Below are 20,139 nucleotides of genomic sequence, written 5' to 3' on the forward strand. Positions count from 1 at the left end.
CCCCCTCTCCAGAGCCGGGGACGAAATGGGACCGTGCTGACAGCAAACCACGCTCCTGGTTGGGTGCTCGTCCACAACATCGCAGCCCTGTCCCGCCTGGATGTGATAATGCTGCCTCACAGCCCTCAGCTGCCAGTGCAGAGCCTTGCCCAGCTGCACACCTGTCCCCGGGCCCTCCTGGTCATTCCAAGCAGGACCCCAAAGGGTAGAGATGTACAGTCAGCCACAAGCCCACAGAGCCCAGGAAACATGTTTATTGTTCAAGTTGGCTCATATTGCTGTGTGGGGTCTATGGCACGCTTGTGCTCAGCTCAGTGCAGGATCCAGAAAAGACACCATGCCCACGAGAAGGAAGCCCGCTTGCTTCACGCCTTCCTTGGGAGTGTGCCTGGCTGGGCAAGGTAGGGGTGGTGTGCAAAGCCCAGGCTGGAAGGGTCTGCACCTGCTCAGAAAGCCCCCACCCCACTAACCCTGGCCTGTTGCTCTGCATCTGCCCCTCAGTCCGTTCAGGTCTGCAGAGTTTGAGTTCACCCCTGATGCATCTCCCCCTGGTGCCGCCAGTGGGGTGGGAGGACACGGGAGAAGGCAGCTTGGTCCCAGAGACACAGGACACTTCGAGGGGAAACGTGTAAACTGGTAGGTGCTGCACTGCTCCTCGATCAATAAATAATGAATAAATAAACAAACCGTGAAGTAAATAAACGGTACCCACATAAACAAACACTGAGGACCGAACATGGAAACGGGCAGCCTCGACGCAGAGACAGGACAGACGGGGCAGGACTTTCCCGGTGGGGGCCGAGCACCCCGCCCCCGACACTCGAGGCGCTGGGGCCGCCCCTCGGGGCTTAAGGCATGTGGGAGGCCGCGGGCCGGGTCTGTGCGATCCGCGGCGGCTCAGAGGCTGGTGGACGACACTGACAGCGTGGGGGAGGAGGGCGGCGGGAAGCTGAGCAGCTCGAGCACCGCGGCGCCCACGCTGCTGCGCCGCGTGAACATGCAGGACGCGGCCACCCACTTGTTGGTCCTGGGGTTGTACTTCTCAATGGAGTTGAGGCTGGAGCTGCCATCGTTGCCTCCCACCGCGTACAGCCAGCCGTCCATGGCCACCAGGTCGTGGGTGCTCCTAGGGGCGCGGCGGGGATGGTAAGCCTGGGGACTGGGGGAGTGGGGGAGAGCCCCTGGGGCGGGGCCCTGGAGAGGGCTGGGGGGTACGGGTGGGAGGGGCTGGGTGTGCCACAGGGGTGAGGCCTTAAGACCCATCTGCCCGGCTCTGGTAGGTGGTGGTGATGACCCCCGTGTGGGGGGGAGGGGCGGGCGCACCTTCGGATGTTCATGGGTGCTACGCTCTCCCAGGCACCCGCCTTAGGGCTGTATCTCTCCACAGAGTTGAGGCAGCTAGTGCCGTCATTGCCGCCAGCCACGTAGAGGGCCCCCTCCAGCACGGCCACCCCCGCTGAGCTGCGTCGGCTCAACATGGAGGCCACGGGGGTCCACGTGTTAACCTGTGGTTGAGGAGAGCGGCTGGGGGCAGACCCACCACCGGCCTCCCTTCTCCATAGTGCAGACCCCTACTCCAGGGCAGGCTATCTGTGGGACAGGGATGGGATGTGGAGGGTTGACCCTGTGGGTGATGTGGGTGACCAGAGTGATAGCCTCAAGGGAAATCAACGTGGTTGGAATTAACGTGATGTTGCGCACCTGGGGCTCATACTTCTCCACCGTTGCCAAGTGTGATGAGCTGTCGTAACCACCCACAGCGTACAAGTTCCCATCTGCAGAGAGTCAACATGCCCGTGGTGTCCTTGCTATATGTGGGGCCCCGGGGGAGGGGGGGCCGGGGGGGTGGGAACTACACAAAGCAGTCCGGGTCACCCACCAAGCATGGCCACACGCACATATCGCCTCCGGGTGCTCATGGCAGCGATGGACGTCCATGTTCCCGTCAGAGGATCGTAGCGCTCAGCACTGTGGACACCAGGTCTGCTACTGACCTTGAGCAGTGGCAGAAAGGCTGCCCTGGTTCCTGGACCCGCCCTCCCCTATGGAATGACTAAAATCCCATGCTGGGCAGTCACAGAGACTGACCCCCGAATCCCACTGGAGCAAGCAGGTCTTCTGGGTGGGCATGGGCCACTGGCTGGCTGCCTGAATGATCCTGGGCAAGTGTCCGTGGGGGCCCAGCCCCTGGGCTGGTGGGAAGAACTTGAGAGGAAAAGAAAAGGGCAGCTGCGCTGGTGCAGACGAAGAGGCCCAGGGCACCCTGGTGACTCGAGTCAGGTGGGACCCCTCTTCGCTCCCCTTAGGCATAACTTTTGCAATCCTGATGCAGCCAAACCTACAGCCAAACCAACCCCAAGATGCCACCCGGCCCTGAACCCGGCCACTACCTGTTGAGGCAGGAGGCCCCATCGTAGCCACCAGCTGCATATAGGAGCCCGTGCAGGGCGGCCACACCCAGGCAACTGCGCCTTGTGCCCATGGACACCTCAGGCTGCCAAGTGTTGGTCACAGGGTCGTATGACTCTACGGTGGCCAGGTCTGAAGTCCCATCGTAACTAGGGGAGAGGTCCATTGCCGGTCAGGACTGGCCCAGCGAGTATATGCTGAGCCCCTAACCCAAGACCAGGCTCCACACTTACCCACCCACGGCATACAGCCGGTTCCCAACTGCTGCCACGCCCACCCGGGCCCGGCGTGTGGACATGGAGGCCACCACGTGCCAACGGTCAGTGCGTGTGTCGTATGCTTCACAGTCCCCATGGATGGCGAACAAGCTCCCACCACCTAGGGATGGGGAGGTGACGGGACAGGACAAGGGGCCCAGGGAGCCAATGGGCCGGGGGACTTTAGCATAGCTCAAGGTTAAGAGTTATGGGGTCTCCAAGGGTAGGTGGGGATGAGGATGGGCGAGTGGGTCACACCACACACAGTCCTCCGCAGGCTGACAGAGGAGCAAGTGTGGGGTGATTGCAGGACGTGACCAATGTAACATGGGGTAGGCTCGTGCTGGCTTATGGATAGAAGTCACAGGTCAGGGATGGGAGGGGAGAAGGAGGTGACTTGGGAGGCCTGGACACAAGGGGACATGACAGGTGAGCATACCCACAGCAAAAAGCACAGGACCAGCGCCCTCACAGCGCCGGGGCCGTGTACGGCTGGTGCCCAGAACGCCTCTCTGCTCAGGCAGCAGGTGGAACTTGAGGGCCTCAATGAGCAGGTCCTTGCAGTCAGGGTGGTGCCTCACCAGGCCCTCGGCATCCACGTGGCCCAGCAGGAAGTCACGGCTCAGCAGGGGCAGGCGCACACACTTCATCAGCTGGGGGTGTACAGGGGTACCATGGTCAGGGGGCAGGCCCGGTGAAGAGAACCACCCTCAGACACCGTGGACCCTTCCTGAAAGATGCTCGCATCACTCCTGTGAGGGGTCTCTGGACACGGCAGAGCCCAGGTGCGCCCAGGCCCTCAGTGTATCCCCTCGCGGGCACACTGGGGCCCCCCAGGCGCTGGCCTCACCCTTGGGACATGCTGCCTCCGAGCATCCACATCATGCTTGACCCAGCTCAGGACGGCGCGGTAGACATCCTCCTCTGAAGGCACGTTCAGGCTGTCGCTAGAGACCAGTTCCAGCACCTGGGGGTGGGGACCCTCAGACCTGAGATCTGGGGAGGGTCTTGGGGGCCCATGGAGCCCTGAAGGTGCCTGGGAGGGAGAGTCCGATAGGGAGCCCAGTGTTCCTATGAGAAGGGGCCAAGCAAGGTCAGGAGCCACAGCTTTGGTTCCCGGGGACTGAGGCCCAGAGCAGTCCTGGGGACGTGGACTGTAGGCAGGGACGTGGTCAGGGCAGGATGGGATCAGAAGTCAAAGGCTGAATGCTTGGGTGGGCCAGAAAACGAGGGTGAGGTTGTGGGGTTTGGGCAGGGGATGGGTAGTGAGGCTGGAATGTGGGTCAGAGTTGGTAGGGGGGCAAAGGCCAGGTCTTAAGGGCCAAAATGAAGGGAGCCAGGGGTCTAAGGACTGGGTCTGGGGTCCAGGGTCTAGGGCCCAGGTCAGGGTTGAGGCTGTACGCCAGCTGGCACGTTACCTGCTTTAGTGGCAACAGCATGAACTCTTCGGTCTTGGCCACATCCACGAAGTGCTGCAGCACATACCTGTGTGCTGCCTTGAGCAGGTCACCGCACGAGTGTGTGTCAGCAAAGCCCCGGATGCCCAGACAGTTGGAGGGGTCGAGCTGACTCAGCAGGAACTTGCAGCAGGCGTCACGGACGCCATTCAGCTGCAGGAGGCTGGCGGCTGGGAGCAGAGTCTGTGGGGTGAGATGACAGAGAGCCAGGGGAGCAGGGACAGAGAAACGGGATGTGAGGAACTGAGGGACAGGGAGAGGCACAAGAAGATGCTGGATGTCGGATGTGAGACGAGGCAAGCTCACCTGCACGTTGCCTTCGCCCACAACGATCTCGGCAGTGTACGCAAACTGCACCAGTTGGTCCAAGGCCTGAGGGTCAATGTCGTGCAGTGTCACATGCGTCTGGCGGCTCTCACTCATCTCATCTGTGGGGACAGCGGGTCAGGCCGGTCCCCGCCCTGTGAGATCTGCGGAGCCCCCAAGTGCCCAGACTGGACGTGGTGGTACTTGCTTGTGAACATGGCGTGGAAGTAGGGGCTGCAGGAGGCTAGCACCACCTTGTGCGCTCGGATCTCCTTGGCCGCCACGTGCAGGACGATGTCACACAGGAGGCCACGCTGCCTCATGCGGCTCATGGCCACGAAGGCGTCGTGGTAGTGCCGTTTGGAGTTGTGGGACACAGTGTGGCCCTCACGGCTCAGCAGCTGCATTGCACCCTCCATTGGGGCCGTGGGCCGGGCCTGCCGAGGACGTGCACGCTCTGCCTCTGGGCTGCAGACGGGCAGTGCCAGGTCAGGGTGCACTCTGCTGGGAGCTGTCCGCCCACCCCTGAAACCTTAGGCAGGGCCAGGACACCCAGGAGGCCACCCCTCCCTCCAGCAGCCTGTACCTGGCTTCCATCAAGGACCACCCCCCTAGCCTTTCCTCACATACAGAGAGCCTCCTCGGAGTCCAGCAAAACTGCTCCTTACCTGCGCCTGGCATGAGGTTCAGTCACGCGCCTGACATCGACTGCCGGACCTATACAGCTTCCTCTGCCAGGATCCCTCCTGGCACCCCACTCCCCTCTGCCCAGGAGTACCCATCAGAGCCAGGACCCCCTCTGCCCGTGACTCCCATTAAGAACTAGGCTTCCTCTGCCCTCCTTGGGACCGGGTTCTCTTCTGTCTGGCTGGCCACCCTTCCTGCTCCCTTTGAGTCCGTGTCCTCCGCACCAGCTGGGCGCACAGCACGTGAGCCTGGCTAACGCTGTATGACAGCTCTGAAGAAGACCCCTATCTATGCCCACCAGCAGGCCTCACCTCGCTTGACCCTCCGGAGCTCCACCCGCCCCTCTCCCCCACCCCACTCCCGCCCCCCACCCATCCTGCAGACAAGCCGCCTGAGTCTAAACAGCGCAGCCGGAATTCAAGGGCGGCGGGAGAGGACAGAGCCTCCGGGAGGAAGCCACCGCTGGACGTCCTGTCCCACGTCGCCGTGTGCGCTCTAAACGGAGGGAGAGTTGTACCCTCCACCGGCCCGCCGAGACTGCGGGGGAGCCGAGCCCGCCTCCTCCGGGCAGCCTGCCAGGGTCGGCGCGCCCCTCCTTGTCTCCTTCCCGGACCCGGTCAGCCCCAGGTCTGGCTTACGGTCCCCAGCCCCTCGGCCCACTCACGCCGGCGGCTGCGGCGGCGGCGGCGGCGGCGGCGGCGCCTCCGGACCGGGCCCGGGGCTGCCGTGCTCCGGGCTTTGTGTCCTGCCAGCCGGGCGCTCGCTGCGCGGCTGCATGGGCTCGGCTGCCGGACCCGCCGCGATCCGCGGAGAACGCACGGATGAACGGACGCACTGACTGCTGGAGGGCTGCTAGGCGGCGGCGGCCCGCTCAGCGTCCCCCGGTCCCGCCGCCTGCCCGCAGCCTTTGTTTCTCGGTGCCGCCCGCCCCGCCTCCCGTGCAGTCCGCGTCCTTAGGGACTGAACGAGGCACTCTGATGCTCTCAAAGTATGGGCGTCTGGGCCTGCCTCCTCTACCAGGAAGCCCCCTGGGCCCCGCCCGCCCCCTACCGAGGAGTAGCCTCCCCAACCACCATCCGTCCCCGCCAGTTCTTTCGAGAGGCCCCGCCCCTGTGAACACCCCGGACCCCCTGGGGCCCGAGGCAGCCGGGACCTCATCCTCCCTGACCCTTTGTGACCCTGGGCAGACCGCTTTGCCCGTCTGGCCTTTGCTGAGTTCGCTGCATGAACCCCTATCAGTACCGGCCTTGAACTGGGCGGGGCGGGGCAGGGGAGCTTGGCCCGGGGGACCCGGCTGTCCAGGCCCACAGACCCTTGCCTTTCGGTGTGTGGCTGGAGGGAGAGAGGGCGTAAGCTGGCTCTCCGGCCCCTTTCTTCTCCAAGCAAGGCAAGCTTCCAGCCTCTGGGCCTTTGTGCCCGCTGTACCCGGGACGGGGCGAAGGGAAAGTGGCCATCCATGCGCAGCCGCACACTGAGGACTAGGGACTCGTGTGTTCAAAGGCAAGGCCCCGGCAGAGTCGCCGCGCCCTGAGGGGCAGCACAGGCGCAGCACGTTCAGGAAGATTTCGCCGAACTCCGGGACGTGTCCGTTGCCTGCCCCACCCCCTCCCAGCCCGCGTGATGTGGGCTCTCCGGTGACAGTGTAGTAACTCTCATCATTCTCAGCCTCATTTGATGTAGATGAAACTTGCTTGTCCATCAGGGTGTCTTTTTTTTTTTTTTGGGGGGGGGGCGAACTGCCCGCCCAAGGCATTGCCTTTTCAACTGGACCATTTTTCCTCCTAGGTTAGTGGCTTTTTATTATTGATTTGCGAAAGCTTGTTGCATAGAAGTCTTATCTATCAAGTGTTTCCATCTGGATGCATCCTGCCCGCCGGCGGCGCAGCGGCATTCTCACAGGCACGTGCTACGGAGCTCCAGGGAGGCTGTGCGCAGCGCTGGCGAGGGTGCTCCGGGTCCCGGGCCTCATCTTCCCTCGGACGGGCACTGCCATTACTGTCTCTTAGCACCAGGAAGGACACAGCTTTGTGAGCAGCAGGTCAGGATCCGTCCTGTGCAGTCCTGCCCGATTTTCGAGAGCTACAGCTCGGCACTCGGTGATGTGTGCGGGGCCCATGACTGAACCAGGCCTGCGCCATGAGCCCCAATCCCGCCTACCATCGAGCCCGGAGCAAGCAAGATGTGAATGCGCCCTCCCGCCTGGATGCCTCCGGAACCACGGTTGGAGAAACTTAGAGCCACCGGTGGGGCGCGGAGGGGCGGTACTGGGGGCGGGGCCCGCCTGGAGGAAGTGCGGTTAACGCACGGCATTCTGGGGCCGGAAGTGGGGCGCACGTTGAGGGCTGGCAGTAATGGCGGTGGTGCGGGGAACCAAGCGGTAAGTTGAGAATCTGAGGATCGATTCGGCCTTCCAGTGGATCCTTATATTTCAAAGGGAGTCTCCTTGAGCCTGTACGCGTTCCTGGCGCAGCAAGGCTGGGGCACACCGGGCTGGCAGGGAGCCTTGATTCGGATGTCGTAACCCACAGGCGCCTGGCGGAGCTGACGGTGGACGAGTTCTTGGCTTCGGGCTTTGATTCTGAATCGGAGTCGGAGCCCGAAGGAGCCCCAGAAGCGGAGACGCGGGCGGCGTGTGGAGCCTACCGAAGCCTGGATGAGACAGGAGGAAGCCCCTCGTCCAGGTGAGGGGAGCGTTTCCCACCGGACGTCTGTAAATCCAAACCCGTTTCACCGCCCTGGCCCACCCGTCACGTGGATGTTGACCACTCCTGGGGCCTCAGGACTGAGGCCTAAGGATCTCTGACCCCTTCCTCAGGCCCTTCGCCTTATTCATTCTTTTTTCCAGTGTTTGCTGAGGTCCTGTTCTGTGACAAACCTACATTGGTGAATAATAGAGAGGTCCTTTTCTGGTGTAGGGGAGCTCGCTCAGTCTTGGGTGAATCACGACGTATGTTATGTTATGTTGGAAGAGATAAGTGCGGCAAACAGGAAAAACAAGGGGTTAGAGAAACAGGGAGCATGTTGGGGGACAGCTGTTTCTGTTTAGTGGAGAAGGCTCTTTGAGGAGGTGGTAATTGAACAGAGACCTGAGGGAGGAAGCCACGCAGACGTGAAGAATGTTTTGCTGTTTCTGTTTCGTGTAGCAGGAACAGCAAAGCGCCTGAAGTGGGGGCAGGTCTTCCGCAGATGTGTGTATGGAGGAGTGAGGGGGAGAGTAGTAGGAGGAGAACCGGGAGAGACGATAAGGTCAGATTTTGTAGACTGTTTATAAGACACACCAGTAAAATGGGGAGTTACCTCAGCGTTTTGAGCTGTGAAGTAATGTGACGTGACGCGCAACACAAAGGGTCACTTGGAGGCTGCAGGTGGTGGGTATGGAGATAGGGAGAGACCACTGTGGTAATTGGGAGAATTGAGAGCTGGTGCTGGTTTAAAAAGGAGGCCTGAGGGGCTTTGAAGGGCTTTTGCTAATTAGATCTCATGGCACATCACATACCGGGTACGAGAGATAGAGGTTGTTTTTCACCTGAGTACCTGTAAAGATAGCGTTACCAGCAACTGAAGTGGAGCAGAGTGCTGGCAGAGCAAGTTCGGGGGAAACCACAGGTTCAGTGTTGTATGTGGGCTTGAAATGCAGGTGTTGAGGCAGTTGGATATGTGAGCGTACTGTTTGGGGGAGAGAGGAATCTGCTGGAAACTTACTCCTGGAAACCCCCCTACCTTGCTTGTGGGTAGCTGTTGTGGAGAGAGAGCAGATCAAGCCCTGTAGTTTCTCTGTGGAGGCTGGCAAGCTTATAGTGTGGAGGACAGGAAGCCTTACCCCACATCCCCCAGTCCCCAGCCCTGTGGGCTATGCCTGTCCATTGGACTTGATGACCCCTGCCTTCTCAGCCGGCGTAAAGGTCGTGCATCTGAGCATAAGGACCAGCTCTCTCGGCTGAAGGACAAAGACCCGGAGTTCTACAGGTTCCTGCAGGAGAACGACCAGAGCTTGTTGGACTTTAGTGATTCTGACAGCACTGAGGACGAAGAGGAGCAGCTCCACTCTCTGCCGGACATGCTGGAAGTGAGGGCTTAGGCAGAGTTGATGGGGGCAGGGGTGCACTTATGGCCTCTACATCCTGCTCCAGCCTGGTTCTCTGTGTCTGGTGCAGGAAGCAAGCATGGAGGAGGAAGATGAGGATGAGGATGAGGTCCCCGGAGGACTGAAGGGGAAGAAAAGGGATTCCGTTCCTGTGACCCTAGCCATGGTTGAGAGGTGGAAGCAGGCAGCAGTGGTGAGAAGTAGCATTGTGTGGGCAGCTGGACACCCCCCCCCCCCCACTTTAGGAGTCTGCTGTTGTCTCATTTCAGTTACCTGGGTCTGTGCAGATGGGAGGAGCCCCTTCTCTGAGCACCAGACCCTCATGTGAAGAATCTCATATGGTTCTTTATGCTAGGAGGCTCCAGGATTGCATCCTCCCCTTCAGTCAGAGATTCTGGGGGCTCTTCTTGGTCTCTTCCACTCACTTTCTCTTTCAGGCTCCCTGTTTCCTGAGATCTGTTGTGGGTAGGACATAGTGTCTGCTTTTATCAGTCAGTGGAGCCAGAGCCCTTCTTCCAAGGATTTTACGTTGGTTTCTGCAGAGAAAGGAAAAGACAGAAGGGAGAATCCTAGAAACCACGTGGCTCAGGCCACCATCCAGATCTGGGACCCTTAGCCTCTCCCGTATAGCCCCAAGCCAGGTTCCCTGCCCTTCCAGGAAGATTCTGGACTGTTTTTTGTTGTGTTTTTTGATTTTGTTTTTTGTTCCATGCACGTGGCTCCATAACACTGCCTCCTCTCCATCTCTGCTCCGTGTCTCAGAATGTGGGCAAGGGGTGCCTTTCTGTCACAGAGCAGGTTTCTGGGGCCCTGGTAGTCTGTTGCTCTGTCCAACACAGCTGACTGCTCCCCCAATGTTCTGGGTCCTCTCATTCCTAATTTAGCAGCACCTTACTCCAAGGCTGTTCCATGAAGTTGTGCAGGCATTCCGAGCTGCTGTGGTCACCACCCAAGGAGACCAAGAAGGTGCAGAAGCCAGCAAACTTCAGGTCACAGACAGTGCTGGTGAGCTGGGGTGAGGGGACCTGGAATACAGGCTGTCTGTTCTGTCTTCTGCCCTGTGAGTGGTACCTGTGGTCCTCTCATTGCAGTGTTCAACGCTCTGGTCACCTTCTGCATTAGAGATCTCTTTGGCTGTCTCCAGAAGCTGCTGTTTGGGAAAGCCCCAAAGGACAACAGCAGGTGAAGGGGAGGGGAGGTAGGAGGGTGTGGTCCGGACCCCACACTGGGGAAGGCAGAACCCTTGTGGTCTAGCGGCCCGCCCCCTAGTCCAGCCAGCACGGAGGGATGTTAAAGACAGAGCCAGGCCCTTTGCCAGGCTCCGTGGAGAGACTGGGCAGGGCCATTTGGGTGACATTGTCCTTCTTCCTTTCTCTTTTCTTTCTGAAAAGGTATATTCTGTGCCCAGAATTTCTCAGGAGGCCCAGAGTGTGTGGGTGGCTTTGGACTTCCGGTTTCTTAGGTCAGGATTCTCCCCTTTTTCACTCTCTTTTTTGTCTTTAAGTGGATATTTCATCTATTCTTTTGCTGTTTGCTCTGGGGATGGTGTGCATATCTGTAGTTAGGGACCTCATCAAGGAAGCTGACAGGTGATGGTGGAGGGGGATAGCCATTGAGTGAGTGGGCATTAAACACGTGTATCGTCAGTGGTGCTGGCGTTGGCCAGGCACAGACTCTTGTTTGAAGGGGGTCCCTGCACTGGGAGAGCAGTCACCATGCAGCGTGGTGGGCTCTGGCAGGAAGTGTGCAGTGTGGGGTGGGGGTGGGGGGAGTTCACTCAAGATTGGGTGGTTTGGTCTCTTGCAGGGTGCTGCAGCCGTCCAGTAGCCCGTTGTGGGGGAAGCTCCGGCTGGACGTCAAGGTCTACCTGAGCTCAGTCATACAGGTGCGGTTCCGGTGGGGAGAGGGCCTTCCGTATCCCGCGAGGCCTGGCTGAATCCAGCGGTCTAGTCCTTCCTTGTTTCCCAGATGTGAGTGTGTTTCAGGCCCCACTGACCTCTTCTGCCTCCCCAGCTGGTGGCCTGTGTGACGGAGGCGACTGTGGCGGCAGCTGTGCTCCAGCACGTCAGCAGTTCCGTGCCGTACTACCTGACCTTCCCCAAGCAGTGCCGTGTGCTGCTCAAGGTGTGCAGGTCCCTCCCTCTGTCACCGGTGGGAGGTGCGCGTGGCTGCCCCTCAAACGTGCCCCACTCCTAGCCGGAGTGGAGGTGGTATCTGCCTCCTGCAGGGCTCCGTTTCAGTCAGCTCTCTGTCCTCAGTGCCGCAGGCCCACTTGTGCAAGGCAGCCACCTTCTGACAAGAGCCATAGCGAGACGTGCTTTTCTTTCTGGGTACATGCCTGACAGAAAAGCTGTGTTTTCATGGTCCTGCCTTCGGGGAGAGCATTGTATTATCTTTCGTGTTTTTGCTACTTTTTCATTGAGGAGTAATTGTAGTTCTGTCCTGAGGTGCTGTGGGAACGGCTGTCTGTCTCCTAGCAGTGACCACAGGGTCCTCTGGCTGGGCCTGGCTCTCTCTTCTTTTGCAGAGGATGGTGACCCTGTGGAGCACAGGTGAGGAGACACTGCGTGTACTGGCGTTCCTGGTCCTCGCCAGGGTCTGTCGGCATAAGAAGGACGTCTTCCTGAGTCCTATCCTCAAGGTAGTGTAGGCCCCCGGCTCCTGCCTCTGATGCCCCCGAGTCTGTGTCCACTAGGGTCTTGGTTGGCAGTCTTGGCCTGAGGACTGGGCGGCTGCCTGTGTGGTCAGTTCAGCTCCTCTTGCTGACGCTGTGGCTCTGGGGGCTGGCCCAGGCCATCATCGCAGTTCCCTCCCTGGGAAGTGGGGGACAGTGACAGGCATGGGAGTTCTTGGTCCCCTGGTGTCCACATAGACTGCTCTGCACAACTCTCCCCTCAGAGGATGAGAACATCAGGTATGGAGAGGGACAGGGACCCTGCTGCCCGGCTGCAAGCCTGGGGTGATGTGTCCTACGTGGCGACCCTCTAGAAACCCCTGTATGGGCCTGGCCTGTAGCTGGGGCTTTTCTGCCTCCCTCCTTCCCAGTCCCTGCATGGTCTCCTTGCATCTTTCTGCAGTTATTTGTGCTGCAGTTTTCTTGGTGCTCCACCCTCCTTGTAAGTCTCCTGTTCTCTGCCCTGTAGACTGTGTGCGTGAGATCAGTGGGTATACACGTGTGGAGGCCAAGCAGCAGGGGCCCCAAGGAGCAAGCGCCTTGTAGGGGGAGAGGTCTGCAGCAGACATGGCCATCCTGTGGTTCCCACTGAGGCAGCAGCTCTGAGGGAAAGGCCAGGTGTCTGGCGGTGGCTTGAAGCTGGGTGAAGCTATACAGGGCCCTGGGAGCTCAGGTGGCTCTGACTGGGATCTGTCTGGCAGCAAATGTACATCAGCTACGTGAGGAACTGCAAGTTTACCTCCCCCAGCACCCTGCCCTTCATCAACTTCATGCAGCGGACCCTGAGCGAGTTGCTTGCCCTGGACACTGGCATCGCCTACCAGCATGCCTTCCTCTACATTCGCCAGCTCGCCATCCACCTGCGCAATGCCATGACCACACGCAAAAAGGTTCATGGTTGGGCTTGTGGGGTGGAGGTTGGCGCCTGGGGCCTCCTGGAAGCCTCCCCCTCTAGGGAGAGACAACCCAGTGCCTGGGTGGGGTCAGGGTCTTTGCTGGTGGGGGCTTTGGGAATAGGTGGAAGGTACGGGCAGCTCTGAGGGCGGGTGGTGAGGGGATTGGGTATGTGGTCACTGCTGCTGCTGGCAGGGACCCTGTGAACATGGTGGGGGAGGGAGGGCTGGACCATTCTGGGACCCCTGGGCTGACCTGGAAATGGACTTCACTCTGTGTCCAGGAGACATACCAGTCAGTGTACAACTGGCAGTTCATGCACTGTCTCTACCTGTGGTGTCGCGCCCTCAGCACTGTGCACCCCAGCGAAGCCCTCCAGCCCTTGATCTACCCCCTCTCCCAAGTGGTAATTGGCTGCATCAAGTGAGTCAGGGATGGGCAGGGCACCCTGAGGCCCAAAGGAGGCCAGGGCTGGGGTTACAGGGGCTGTTGTGGGGGTCAGGGTTATATAGACTATATTTGGACAGGGTGATGGGAGGCTAGTTTGGAGGTCAGGGTTACACAGGGAGGCATCCTGGAGGGTCAGGAGGAGCTACCTCTCCAAGGGTAGGAGCCATCCCCGGGCCCTGGGGTCTGTTGCTTGGCAGTGCCTGAGGGGAAGGGCTGGGGTGGCACCACCTGTGGCCCAGAGACCAGCATGGGAGGATGCCCCAGAGTTGTGCACTCTGGTGGATGCTGGGTAGAAGGGACTTAGTGCAGTCTGAAGGGAGTTTGGGTGTCTTACCATGGGGTTCTTGGACACCAGGTCTGGTACAACATGGCACGTTTCCCTTGTACCGTTGAGCTTTGGTTTCTGGGGGCGGAGAATGGAGAAGCTGCATGTGGCCAGGTGGCTACCTTTGTCAGCCAGGAGGGGGCGCCCCTGTGCTCCTGTAGGGAAAGCCTTGAAAACAGGGAGCAGGGAAGAAGGCAATTCTTGAGTGACCCTCCTGCGTTAAAGTGAAATTAAGTTAAAAGCTGTATGGGGTGTTTCCTCCCCCTGGTAATTGAGTGAGGAGGCAGGTCCTTAAGACTGGGATTTCAGTCATGGGCTTTTGTTCTGGCCTATTCTGCCTGGAGGAATCAGATAGGACAGGTGTGGCCACTGAGCCTGACAGAAGTGACTAAAAGGGGCCCTTTCTGAGGTTCGAGCCCCATGGGTGGGAATGGGTCACAGGGAGCCTGGCTCTCTGCTCACTCCTGCCTTTCTGTGTGCCCAGGCTGGTTCCCACTGCCCGCTTCTATCCCCTGCGCATGCACTGTGTGCGTGCTTTGACGCTGCTCTCGGAGAGCACTGGCACCTTCATCCCAGTGCTGCCCTTCGTACTGGAGGTAAGGGGGCGCCTGCGGCAGGATGGGTGACATGATGCCTCCGTGCTCTGCTCGGAGGCGCTCCTTGCTGTGCATGGACTGCATATCCTGAGATACAGGATAACCCTCCTGAGTGCCAGTTTTCTCATTTGTAGGGCAGATTTTGTGAGGACGTTGTTCTGTGCAGCACCTTGCTACCTGCCCAAGCTGGGGTGTGTGCCGGCAGGCGAGTGGCAGTGAGGACAGGGACAGCTGCTTTGCAGGGCTGGCCTGAGGGTGCTGGTTTTAGGACACGCTTGGGTCTGTCAGGTCTCTCCCAGTGAGCAGGAGAGCTGGGCTGGAAGCCTAGATCTGATTCCAAAGCTGCGTTCCTTTCTGCACGTTCCTCCGTGTGCGTGCGTGTATGCGCACATACTTGCACATCTGGGGTTAGGCCCCAACCCGCTGTATACTTAGGACTTCGTCTCTCTCTACGAGAGAGGCCCTTAGTGCCACCTGCTGGATGGGCCAGATTCGTGTCTCAGCGCAGACCTGGGCTCAGGTCTGCACGTGTTTACTAAAGTAGGGGAGAGACGGGAGCCCCTGGAGTGTTTTCTAATTTCGTGTTTGATCTTTGCACAGCCCTTGTACTGATCCTTGCATCCGCGTGCCACAGCTCTCCTGGCATGTCCTTTTTACACCCATGGGTGCAGGCCTGTGCTTTCCAGAGAAAATAAGTCACAGAGGCAGAAGGAAAGCTCTTTGCCTCTGGGGAGTTTTTGCCCTTGCCTCCCTGGGTGGGTGGGAAGGGGTGTTGAGCCCCTCAGGCTGAGCCAGGCTAGAGAAAGGGCAGTACTCCCCTAAGGAAACCCTTTGTTACTATCACAGTCATGCGCTGTTTATCTGGAGCTGTGCTGAGCTCAGCTGTGAAGCAGCATCCTCTGTTCTGGTATCTTCAGCATTGGCCACCCATCCCCCTCAGGACAACCTTCTGGATCACCCCTGTGCAAGGGTGATGAGGAGGGGCCAGGCACGGCTCCCGCTCTGCTGCCCCAGGGCAGCTCGCAGCCTGCGGACCCAGGGAGGGCTTCCCTGAGAGGTAGAGACTGATGTGCACGGCCTGTGGTCTCCATGGAGGATGAGGCCCTTGCTGAGTCCCTCTGTCCATTGGCATATCACCCCTGGCATGCAGCCTTGGGGTTGGGACCAGGCCTTGAGGGTGTCATCCTGGGTAAGGACGTTGCAGTGTCAGTGACCCTGTACACAAAAAGACCTTTCTTTTGTTTCCAGACACCGGTTCTTAGGGCTTCTTGGTCTAGTTTTAGCAGAGGGTCAGAAGCCGCATGCATGGGTGTGCTCCTGGTCCTGCCCCCATTGGTCAGAATCCCACTCTGCAACGAAGTCATTTTCTTGGAGGCCATAGCTTTAGAAGGCAGGGGGTCTGTGGGTCCACAGGACTGGCACTGCATGTAGCTTCCTCTCCCTGGTTTTAAGATGGGTCTCTAAGGACCCAGGGTACAGATGGGGAATGGGGTGCAGTGGGGCATAAGGCACAGCAGGCCGAGCTGATGCGGCCTTTGGGACAGGTTTTCCAGCAGGTTGACTTCAACAGGAGACCGGGGCGCATGAGCTCTAAGCCCATCAACTTCACTGTGATCCTGAAGCTCTCCAAGGTCAACCTGCAGGAGAAGGCATACCGAGTAAGGCTGGCCTCTAGGCCTCCCCATGGAGGGGGTCAGGGGAATGCCTTGGGTGGGGTCATAGCAGAATGTTCCAGGGCACCGAGGTCAGGGTACAGGGTGACTAGAGTCAGATTAGTGTGGACAGAAGGGGGCTTGCTGCTCTCCGGAGTTTGTGTGGGCCCTTCATGGGTCTCTCGGTGGGGAGGTGGTCCTCCTTGGCCTCAGCCATATTGAGCCTGGATGTGGCTTCTGGAGAGGCCGTGGAGTCGTAGCCTCCGATTTCCACCCCGGATGGTAAGCTGACACATCGGCTTGCGCTGGAAGGCGGCTGAGTTCCCATCTCCCCTGACTTTCTCCTTTCTTCTCTGCCGCCTCAGGACGGTCTGGTGGAGCAGCTGTATGACCTCATCCTGGGGTATCTGCACAGCCAAGCCCACAGCATCGCGTTCCCCGAACTGGCACTTCCCGCCGTCCTGCAGGTGTGCGCCAGCTGTCCGGCTCCCCCTTCCTTTCCCAGGTCCCTTGGTGGTGTGCTTTACAGCAGACTAGGCTGTCTCTACGGGCCCAGCTTCCCATTTACACAGGGGCCGGCCAGAAGGAGGGCCGCACAGGGTCCGTAGCAGAGCCTAACTTGCTAAGGGGTTTGATGTTGGCACTGCCTCAACATAGGTAAGACGAACATAGGGGCGAGGAGCCCTGAGGAGTGGGGCTGGCTCAGGCAAGTTAACAGGGACCCTGGGACTCACCTGCTCCTTCCCAGGTCTGCCACAGCCCAGGGACCAGACCGGCCAAGCATTCTCTCCCAGGAAGAGTCCCGGTGGAGCAGGCTGGCCCCGGCCCCCCAGCCCTGGGTCAGGCTGGTCTCCCGACTGTACACTTTCCCAGGTGGTCCTGGATGTAGTTTTGGGACAGGAGGAAGTCCCTGTCAGCCTTACCAACGACCCTGCCTCCGCTCTCCTTCAGGTGATAGAAGGGTGGGGTTGGAGTTCTTTCTCTCAGAAGTCCCTTCTGGGCCCGCGAGAGGTCCGTTTGCTCTCAGCCCAGATGTTTCCCATCTCAAGGAGGCAGGTGCCTTTCACGGGAAGGGCCAAGTCCTGTCCCTGTCTGGCTCTGGTGGGCAGAATCAGCAACGCCCTCCCCCCCCACCGAGTTGTAGGCCTGCTTGGTGAGTAGGGGTGGGTGGGCTGCCCTCACCAGAATTGCCCCTGACTCAGAGGCCCATCCAGACGCATGTGGCTGTGTCTGCAAGGCTTTGTTTCTGGACTCCAGGTCCCAGGAATCTTGGTCTAGAACAGGGGTCAGTCAACCGAAAGCCTAAATGCTATTTTAAGCTTTGTAGTCTTGTGGTTTCTCACAACTACTCAGGTCGCTTCTTGAAGTACAAAAAATCCACAGTAGCGCATAAGGAGTGCGGATGTGCATTGGTACAACTTTACTCACAGAGACAGGCTGAGGGTGGGATTTGATCTGGAGGGTGGACCCATGCTGCCCCACTGCTGCCGCCTGTTCTTCAGCCTGGCCCGTAGGGTGGGCCGTCTGCTCCCCAGCCCCCACAGGGCCCAGGCACCGGGGGTCATGCAGGCCCCCCCCCCATACCGGCATAACTGCTGTGTACATTTGGGGTCTGTTCCCCAACCGTGTGTGCTAGGGCTGTGAGACACATGAACCCGTGTTTCCTGCTCCCCCATCACCTCCCTGTGGTCATGCGTGGCCCAGGCAGATCATGGGGTGCAGAGTAGCTCTCTGCCTGGACCTAGGCTGAGCCCCATGCCGCCCCCACTTCCTTCTGCAGTTGAAATCCTTCCTCCGGGAGTGCAAGGTGGCCAATTACTGCCGGCAGCTGCGCCAGCTGCTAGAGAAGGTGCAGGAGAATGCTGAGTACATCTGCAGCCGCCGCCAGAGGGCCTCCTTCGGTGTGGCTGACCGACGTGCAGTGGTCAGTTGGGAGCTGGTGCCTGGGCGGGTGGGGTGGGCAGCACTGCCTGAAGACACCAGTCAGTGTCGTGCTGGGCTTTGGAGGTTTCCCCAGGTTCAGGCGAGCCTGAACCTCTCCCCATAGGATACCTGGGAGAAGCAGACCCGAGAAGAGGGGACACCTCTCACCACGTACTATAGCCAGTGGCGGAAGCTGAGAGAGCGAGAGATCCAGCTGGAGATCAGTGGCAAAGAGCGGGTATGTCTGCGGGGGTGGGAGGGGGGGTTTGGAGGGGTTGTGGACATGACCAACTGGTTCATTCTGAGACAGGGATCTAGAAACCTGGCTGTAACTTTAAGACCAGAGTGAGGAGGGGGCTTGTGGGAGGGAATAGTCTCAGGGACGATGTCACCAGGATGGTTGGGGCCTGTCCTATGGCTGCTCTGAAGGGGCAGACGTCATGCAGAACTGGGTGATCAGGCGGCTTCTCTCATGACCCCCAGGAGGAGGTCACTGCCCTTTCTCCAGCCTGACTGTCTGGGGACTTCGGGGGAATAAGTGGCTCGACTGACCTTGTTTCTCTGGGCAGCCTGTGGACACCAGGAGGGCAGACAGGGAGGGGCAGGAGGAGCTGTGCCTGGCAGTGGGTGTGGCATGGTGTGACTTGAGGGGACAGCTTTGTGCTGGGTGGCATGCCTAGGACTGTGTCCCTGTCCTGGGTCTGCAGTCTGCCCTGCGAGTGACGACTAAAGACGTGGAGACACAAAAGTAGGGGTAGGGGGCTAAAGCTGGGCCTCCAGCCAGTGGATGCGACTAAGCATTTGATGGCAGTGTGTGTGGCTGGGGCCTCCTCACCTGCCTGGCAGGGTGGCTGTCCAGGAGCCCTACGCAGTGATGCTGACCGAGTTGGCTAGAAAAGGGCCAAGCAGAGTCTGTGTAGAGGACCGGTTGGGAGGCGAGGCTTGAAGGGAAATGGAAAAGTGACATAGGGTTTGGGTAAAGTCTTTTTTTGGGAATGCGAGGGAAGGACAGTAGCTGTCGTCATGGCTCTTGCTGCAAGGTGCGTGATGTGACCCAGCTGTGGCTGAGAGCTAAGCCTTGAGGCAGAGCGTGGGTCCCAGGGCTGAGACGGAGGTTGGGGGTTAGGCCAGGTGGGCTCTCCCATGGCCACTTGGCCACCCTCACCTGGTCTGGTTTTGGGTCCTTCCAGCTAGAAGACTTGAATTTCCCAGAGATAAAGCGGCGGAAGGTGGGGGACAGTAAGAATGAAGACAGAGTGGAATTTAAGGACCTCTTTGATCTGGACAGTGATGAGGAAGATAGTACCATGGACTTCTCAGCGAGAGGTAGGGGCCTGGACTCAGCCTGAGCTGCCTGTGGGGAAGGGGTGGGTGACCTGGAAGGCTTCCTGAGACACCGCATGTAATCCGAAGAGGGTGCCTGCTTCTACCTTGCTGTTCGTGTTTGCTGTGCCCCTTCTCCCACCACTCTGCTTGCTTGGAGGTGAGCACCTCCTGGCATTGGAACCCGTGTCCCAAGACCTTATTCCCTCACCCCTACTGCTTGCTGGGCACTTCTGAATCCACCTGTACAAACAGGGCCTGAGGGCGGGCTGGGTGGGTGTGGGGCTGTGAGCCCGGCCCACACTCTTACATTAGCTGTCCCCAGTATGTATTTGCTGGTGGGCCCACTCCCATGGGCTCTTCTCCTTGGTCCCCAGGGATGCCTGGGTCCCCGAGGGCTCGGCAGAGGGTGGAGGAGGAGGAGGAGGAGGATGGCAGCCCCAGCAGCCAGGAGGGAATCAGCAATTCAAAGGGTAAGTGGTTCCTGGGAGTGGGGGGTGGTGCTGTGGCCCTTTGGGCCTATCTGTTCAGGAGCCCAAGGCTGTCATGGGTGTGAGTGGGTGGGTGGGTGGGGCCACTGAGGGGGAGGGTGGCTCTGGCTGGGCCCACACCCCTCCGTGGGGCTGCCACACCAGCTGCTGTGTTCCTGCTGGCTCTGGCAGCCAGTAACAGTGGCACCAATAAGTTAATTAGGGCTGTGATTAATTAGTGATGAGTAATCTCCAAGGCTGGCTTCTTCCTGATAAAGCAGAATTTATGTAGCCTCGGTCTCTCCCTGCAGATGGAGGCCCAGACACAGAGGCGGGGCCGGACCTCGGGGAGCTGTGGCAGCTGGCCCAGGGACCGGACGATGAGTTGCAGGACCTACAGCTCTCTGACGAGGACTGAGGGCTGCGAGCCCGGGGGGCCCGCGGGGCCTGCCGTGCAGCGTTCCCGCCTCACCAGGCAGCCGGGCTTATGTCGTGGCCAGTGCTGAGCCCTAAGGCCAGGGCCCGTGCAGTGGGGGGAGGGCAGTAGATGGTGGACCGGGCTTTATTTTTACAACACGAAAGACCAGAAAGTACCAAGCCCTGTGCAGATCCCTGGAATGGCGGCTGTGGGG

At 59.6% G+C, this 20,139-nt stretch overlaps 2 protein-coding genes across 8 annotated transcripts; one reads left to right on the plus strand and one right to left on the minus strand.

Annotated features, from left to right (window-relative positions):
• Positions 1-234: 234 nt before the first annotated feature.
• KLHL17 (kelch like family member 17) lies at positions 235-6,646 on the minus strand. Of its 6 annotated transcripts, none has more exons than XM_039248438.1 (13): positions 6,435-6,646; positions 4,638-4,897; positions 4,430-4,551; positions 4,085-4,306; positions 3,517-3,633; positions 3,106-3,319; positions 2,643-2,787; positions 2,391-2,558; positions 2,089-2,205; positions 1,880-1,968; positions 1,702-1,775; positions 1,324-1,505; positions 235-1,126 (listed from the first exon to the last, which is right to left on the minus strand). In XM_039248438.1, the coding sequence occupies exons 1-13, from the start codon at positions 6,572-6,574 to the stop codon at positions 898-900; spliced, it is 2,079 nt and encodes a 692-aa protein (XP_039104369.1). In that variant the 5' UTR covers positions 6,575-6,646; the 3' UTR covers positions 235-897. The 6 variants fall into 6 exon arrangements, with proteins under 6 accessions (XP_039104369.1, XP_039104367.1, XP_039104368.1 ...); XM_039248436.1 differs by having other exon boundaries at positions 3,517-3,702; XM_039248437.1 differs by lacking the exon at positions 6,435-6,646 and adding an exon at positions 5,781-6,078 and having other exon boundaries at positions 3,517-3,702.
• Positions 6,647-7,436: 790 nt separating this feature from the next.
• Positions 7,437-20,100, plus strand: NOC2L (NOC2 like nucleolar associated transcriptional repressor). 2 transcript variants are annotated; one of them, XM_039248403.1, is made up of 19 exons: positions 7,437-7,493; positions 7,645-7,797; positions 9,008-9,182; positions 9,271-9,393; positions 10,085-10,205; positions 10,292-10,382; positions 11,007-11,085; positions 11,214-11,324; positions 11,728-11,841; positions 12,576-12,764; positions 13,052-13,191; positions 14,028-14,139; positions 15,684-15,797; positions 16,157-16,258; positions 17,572-17,715; positions 17,839-17,952; positions 18,905-19,040; positions 19,415-19,510; positions 19,819-20,100. In XM_039248403.1, exons 1-19 carry the CDS (start codon positions 7,468-7,470, stop codon positions 19,923-19,925), a joined length of 2,247 nt encoding a protein of 748 aa, XP_039104334.1. In that variant the 5' UTR covers positions 7,437-7,467; the 3' UTR covers positions 19,926-20,100. The 2 variants fall into 2 exon arrangements, with proteins under 2 accessions (XP_039104334.1, XP_039104336.1); XM_039248405.1 differs by having other exon boundaries at positions 10,088-10,205.
• The last annotated feature ends 39 nt before the right edge of the window (positions 20,101-20,139 follow it).

Source organism: Hyaena hyaena, unplaced genomic scaffold (genome assembly GCF_003009895.1).
Source record: "Hyaena hyaena isolate Hyena2069 unplaced genomic scaffold, ASM300989v1 scaffold_308, whole genome shotgun sequence".
NCBI classification, from domain to species: Eukaryota; Metazoa; Chordata; class Mammalia; order Carnivora; family Hyaenidae; genus Hyaena; species Hyaena hyaena.